The 5,918-nt window shown below is 34.4% G+C and overlaps 1 protein-coding gene across 1 annotated transcript; it reads left to right on the forward strand.

The window, feature by feature from the left end:
* Positions 1-474: 474 nt before the first annotated feature.
* Positions 475-4,733, forward strand: LOC127794030 (protein yippee-like At5g53940). The gene is made up of 5 exons (XM_052324894.1): positions 475-780; positions 2,652-2,695; positions 3,856-3,964; positions 4,249-4,304; positions 4,441-4,733. Exons 1-5 carry the CDS (start codon positions 685-687, stop codon positions 4,520-4,522), a joined length of 387 nt encoding a protein of 128 aa, XP_052180854.1. The 5' UTR covers positions 475-684; the 3' UTR covers positions 4,523-4,733.
* The last annotated feature ends 1,185 nt before the right edge of the window (positions 4,734-5,918 follow it).

A 5,918-nucleotide genomic window follows, 5' to 3' on the forward strand; every position in this document is an offset into this window, starting at 1 on the left:
TGGTTGTTATTTTTTTTTTCTTAACTCTAAAGAAAATTACTATTATTTTAAAAACATTGTATCATCAAGACAGTGGCGAAGCCACGAAAGATTTTTAGTCCAAAATAAATTATAATTTTAACCTTGATCAAATTATAAAAATTATAATTATTTATAATAATATATATAAAAAATAAAAAAATAGAAAAGTCAGCTGGGGCCAAGGTCCTAGCTGGCCCTAACGTGACTCCGTCACTGCATCAAGACAAATCTCATACGAGTACAGGTGGTTAGTGTTGAACAGCTACTTATCACTAATATTTTTTTTTTTTTAAATTAAAGGTGATGAAGAAAGATAAAATAAGGGTAAAATAGTTGTTATATTTCTTCTTTTTTTTTTAACTCTAAAAAAATTACTATTATCTTAAAAACATTAAGAAGTATAGCCAAAGACAAATCTCAAGCGAGTTTATTGCAATTTAGTCGGAAAATAATGTTGTAATTGTGTTCCTTTTGGGTGCCGCTGCGGAGGGTAACGGCCGGTATGGACTATATCCAGGAATTTTGCAAAAAAATAGAAAAAATTCAATTCATGTGAAAAGCACTATAACATGTCTACTACTGCTGAGTCGGCGGATCTATCTGATAAGCAAGTGCAGTGAAATTGAGGCAGAAGAAAGCAGCCAGAGAGAAAGAGAACCGGAAATGGGGCGCGTGTTTACGGTGGAAGTTCAGGGCAGGCCTTACAGATGCAGGCATTGTCAGACCCCTCTTGCTCGCGTCGAAGATGTCATCTCTAAGGTCTCTTCTTCTCTCACCCCCTTCTGCTTTCGTCTCTCGGTATATTCATCCAATTATGCGCTTATTTATGTGTGTGCATGTGTTGTTTGGTGAGTTAATTTGGGGAATTGATGAATTAGCGAGACCTAGAACTGATTTTGGAAGAACATTCTTCTGCCGAAGCGAAGGAAGTTGATTTTCGGCCGATTAAGGAATTGGAAATCTTGATGATTTCGAAGCTAATTAGAAGTGAAGCTGTTCTATACATATGCATGCGATTATTTGTTCTTCTATATTGCACGTGTGGTTGGGGGCTTAATTTGGTAAATTGATGAAATATTCATCTGATGAAGAAAAATAAGTTGATTTTCTGATGAATTGAATCTTCAATTTTGACGATTTCAGACCCAATTAGAGTAAACCCCTTTTATATACGAAATGGGTCGTATAACTTGGTTTTGGTTGGTGGATGAAGGGCTTGATTGTCTCAATATTGTATTCATGACCTTTGATTGAATGCTAAACCTGAATTTTGGAAAGAATTGGGATTTCTAAAAAGGGTGGGACCTTAAAAGTTGAGAAAAGTTAAAGAAAGAATGAAAATTGGAAGGGCAGTGTTCTTTTTGCTAACAACTCTTGGTAGGAGATCTTAGTAACAAGACACTTTTGGCAGCCTTTGGAGTAGTATAATATTAAAGGTTGTTTTTAGACTGTTCTTACATGCTAATTAAATTAAGAAATGACAATAACCTACCTGGTAGGTAAAGGATTTCTTCAATATGATCAGTTTGCTGCATTGTTGTTAGATTAGTTATTTAAGGGATTTCAACAATTTACTATGGTGAATGTGTAATGAAGGCATTAAACAATTGCAATGGTGATACCATGAAGAAGTGTTTTTTTTCCCCATACTATAGACCATGTATGTGTTTTGAGTGTTGGGTTTGTTAAGGGTGTGAACTACAAGACTCCTTAATAGGCTGAAAAGAAAAGAATATATATGCATGTGTAAGGGTGTTAATTGGAAAACTGTCCATAATTAAGAGAAGAAAATCAGTAGGCAAGTACAAACTGCAGTCTAGAGAGCCTCCAAAAGAACAAGTAGCGCTATTGGCAAAAGGGAATGACGAAGATTTGTTTCATGATCCCCAATAGGAGACAAGCCTAGGCAATGGGGATTTGCAATAATCTCTCACTGCCTTAAAAGTTTTTTATTATTATTTTTTATTTTTTGTAACTCTGGTTTAGAGATTTGCTGCAAAAATTTACAGGGCACTAAATTTGGTGAAAATTTGGGTGCGCACTGATTTGTTTTTTTTGACAGTTTGTTCTAACATCTGCACTGTGTGATGAAGAATAAATAGAGGCACTGACAAGGATCTAGATCATCAAGTATTAGTTCTTGCCTGCCTCATTTAACAAAATTGCCATGCTTCCATGTCTCAAAATTTTGTAGATTGCAACAAATATTCCAGAAAATAGGTAATTCAATTTTTGAGTGTCCCTAGCAGGGTCTGTTTTTATGTTTGGGATGGAAGTGTCAGTTCCCAACTGTCCCTTCAGCAGCATTCTGTACCCAAGAAAGAAGGGCAGTTCAAGTCTTCTTAAGCTACCATCAAATTTTAAATTAAAAAAAGAAAGAAAAGAAGGATAATTGTTTCTTTTTAGGAGTACCTTAATTCAATGTTGCATGTGCAGCATTCTCAATTTATACCATTTTACTTATTAGCTTTATATTATCTTTAAGACTTTATTGTTAATGTAGGTCTTTATGCCACTGCTTTGACAAGGAGAACTAGTAAAAGCTTTATCTTTCTTTTTTGGTGTGTGCCTGCCTAGTTTGCATTTTCTCAACAACACATAGATCTAATTTTGCTATTTTGTATGATCAGTCTTTCAACTGCGGCCATGGCAGGGCATACCTCATCACCAATGTGTAAGTAATCAACAATGTGTTATCTTTTACCTTTTGTCATTTCAGGAATTGACACGTGTTCATGTCTGTTTGTTTGTTCTTGTTTCCTTTTTTATTTTCTAATTATTTATTGTTTTTCTCCTGGAGGAGAAGCATGTTTTATCAATGGCTGATTTCATATGCTAAATTATAAGGGATGTTGCTCTTGCCCTAACTAAAAAAGAAAAAAACTTTTAGAGGGAGCCTTTGCTTTTTCATACCTAAAAAAGTTGACTAGAAATAGAAGATACCAAAAGCTATAAGAATTGATTCTATGTTCCACAAAAATTTTTGGCTTATCAAGCATACATTTGAGTGTTTGTTGGGATTCAAAAGCTCATTCATTGTCCAACCAATTCAACATATTCTGTTTCTAGTCCTGTAGTGAATCCAGTGATGGTCAGAAGCGTCTATTACTCCTTGAAACTCATAAATTCCTTTCAGTTGATTCTCCTTTAGTGGATAAGAGTGTCGTGCCTTTCAGGATAAGTTAATCTGGCAATATCTAAGAGTTGCCTTTTATGTTGAATTATGTAATATAAAACTTTACGCCAGAAGTTCTGATTATGTTATCCATACAGAACCCTTACCCTGCATACATCCATTAATTCGTTAACTTCCTTCTTGTGATCCTTGTAAATGATAGCATATATCTTTGGTGTTTTTCCCTAAATTCATCCTTAAGAAAAGAAATATGGGATGCCTAAAACTATCGCTATGCCCTTATAAACTTTTTGAGTGTTTTCTTGTAGCTCTCATCGAGCATCTGTATCAGCATACTTCGTACCAGTGACTTGAAGGGTTTTCAGCATTATTTTAATCTCTTTTTAAACTATATGCAAGGGCAATGACAGAAATATTGGATTTTGGGATATTTGTTCTGTTAACCTCTCACTACATGGATCTTAATGAAATACCATATTTGGTTTATGCTCATATCTGTAAAAATTTACATTATACTTAATAAGTGTACATTGCAATCCATATCTTTCATGGACTCTAAAATGATGGGGATGAAGCCTTTTAACATCCGTGCTATATACCTCTTCATGGGTTTCAGGGTGATGGAGATTGGAGATAGAGATTGTTTATATCAAACTTTTACATGTATCTCTCATGGCAATTTTTTTTTTTTAATTCAGCGTGAATATATCTCTCGGACCTGAGGAGGAAAGGATCATGCTCACAGGAAAACATACTGTATGTGATATATTCTGTGTCTCCTGTGGACAAATTCTCGGCTGGAAATATGTAAGCCCCATCAATCTGTTTAGCTCTTTATTTTGTGAGCTGGGTGTTCCCATCCAAATGAAGGACATGCTTCTGGAAGTTGCTTGCATATTTCACCTCATATTACTGATAGTGACGTGAAAAATATGCAGTGATATATCCATGTGTTGCACATCTTATGCATTCTTTATTTTCTCCCCTCTTGCTAATATTAGTTAGGTATTTAACCAACCAAAGTTATTTACATCGTTATATTTTATTTTTGTAATTCCTGCTCATGTCTGCTTTAACATATGGAAATATAGGCGGCAGCACATGGGAAGTCTCAGAAGTTGAAGGAAGGGAATTTTGTTGTTGAAAGGTAAGAATTGTTTTGAATGATCAACATCAACATTACGCTCTCTTAATCTGACTAAGTGGAGTCGGCTACACTATTTTTGATCCGACGAATTTAGAGGTTCTTGTTCTCATTCCAATAGTTATATCTGCTTCCACAGGCGGAGGGTACTGGAGGAGGTCACTGACGACTTCAATATGGATGCTTGGTCGACTTTGAGTGAAACAGGATCTACTGAGTGAGTAATCCGCAGAAGGCCAGTCAATGTATGAGCTAATGATGATATTGTGTCTAGAAACTTGTACATTGAAAAACCTAGAGGTAGGTAGTCTGGCTGGGTATAAACTATGTGTATATATATATATATATTACATGCAAATATGGTAGGTAATCCTCAGGAGCTTGTAAGACACCTCCAGCTGCAACAGTGTCTAATCTTCATTCCTGTGGAAAGCTGTCTTCTCTCTCTCTCTCTCTCTCTCTCACACACACACACACACAAGATATGGAGTTTAGTATATAAAGCTTTACTTTGGACAAAGAATTTAAATGTTTTATGGGTTAATGGGTGAATTTTATATTATTTTGTTTTAGGATTCTTATTAACATTGTTTTAAGAATTGGATTGAACTTGTTGGTCTGATTTGAAAAATTGGGAATTGGTTAGTCAATCGATTTGGTTGGCAGTAAAAAAACTGGTTGGAAAAAAATTGACCATTGAATCTAATAATGAAAAAAATTAATCTTCAATATATTTGTGAGAACAAACAAGACAACTGTCTAGGGTTATAAATTACCCTGTCAATGAAATTAAGTGATTCGAACTTACAAGAAAAAAATTGTGAGCATTACTCTAGGACTTGTTAGCAAAGTCGTTTTGATGCCTAAGTCAGATGAAGACTCAAGAGAGTGTATCCAAGGCCGGAAGAGTGTTTATTGTTAAGAAAGTTCCCTCTTATTTATACTTTGTTTAGGTAAACTCTTTCTTGGGATGAGATCTTTGTGATTGTTATTAGGGTTTAAGGTTAATTTTTTCTAAATCTTAAGAGGATTTTTCATGTTGTTAATAATTATAATCATCTATCTTGAAACTATAGATGTGAATTATGGGATAGAAGTGTCTTATCCTTTGTTGGGATCATCCCAGAGATTGTGCTTAAGAGGCAAGCTCTTAAGTCGAATTTGGCCCCCTAAGTTAGTGAGTCTAAGCTAGCCCCCGAAGGTAACGAGGCCAAGCCTAGCCAGTAGGTAAGGCTAAGTTTGACCCAAAGGTTACAAAGTTGACCACTTGCATGTGGACTTTAGGGTCGCTAACGAGTCGAGTTATTTGTGAGCAGTTCGATGTTTGACTCGACAGAAATTTGTTCGAATTCTGTTATTAAGATAAACAAATTGAGTTTGAGCCTAGTTTTAAAACTTGATTTATAAATAAGTTAATCTTGAGCTTAGTAAATATGACTTGTTAAAACTCGCGAATATGTTTGATTATAAACTCATGAATATTAATAAACTCGATTAAAGATTTGTAAACATACTCGATTAGAAGTTTGAAAATATCTCATTAACAAATTCGTTTAAAAATATATTAATACATTTATTTATAATTTTATAAATATATTATTTAATATAAAATTATCA

This window comes from Diospyros lotus, chromosome 2 (assembly GCF_014633365.1).
Source record: "Diospyros lotus cultivar Yz01 chromosome 2, ASM1463336v1, whole genome shotgun sequence".
NCBI lineage: Eukaryota > Viridiplantae > Streptophyta > Magnoliopsida > Ericales > Ebenaceae > Diospyros > Diospyros lotus.

Excerpts from the sequence above, each read along its gene's own strand:
- LOC127794030 (XM_052324894.1), top strand. The coding sequence starts at position 685 with ATGGGGCGCGTGTTTACGGTGGAAGTTCAGGGCAGGCCTTACAGATGC. Across the intron at positions 2,696-3,855 it reads GCATACCTCATCACCAATGT|CGTGAATATATCTCTCGGAC; the intron begins GTAAGTAATCAA and ends TTTTTAATTCAG. Across the intron at positions 4,305-4,440 it reads GGGAATTTTGTTGTTGAAAG|GCGGAGGGTACTGGAGGAGG; the intron begins GTAAGAATTGTT and ends CTGCTTCCACAG.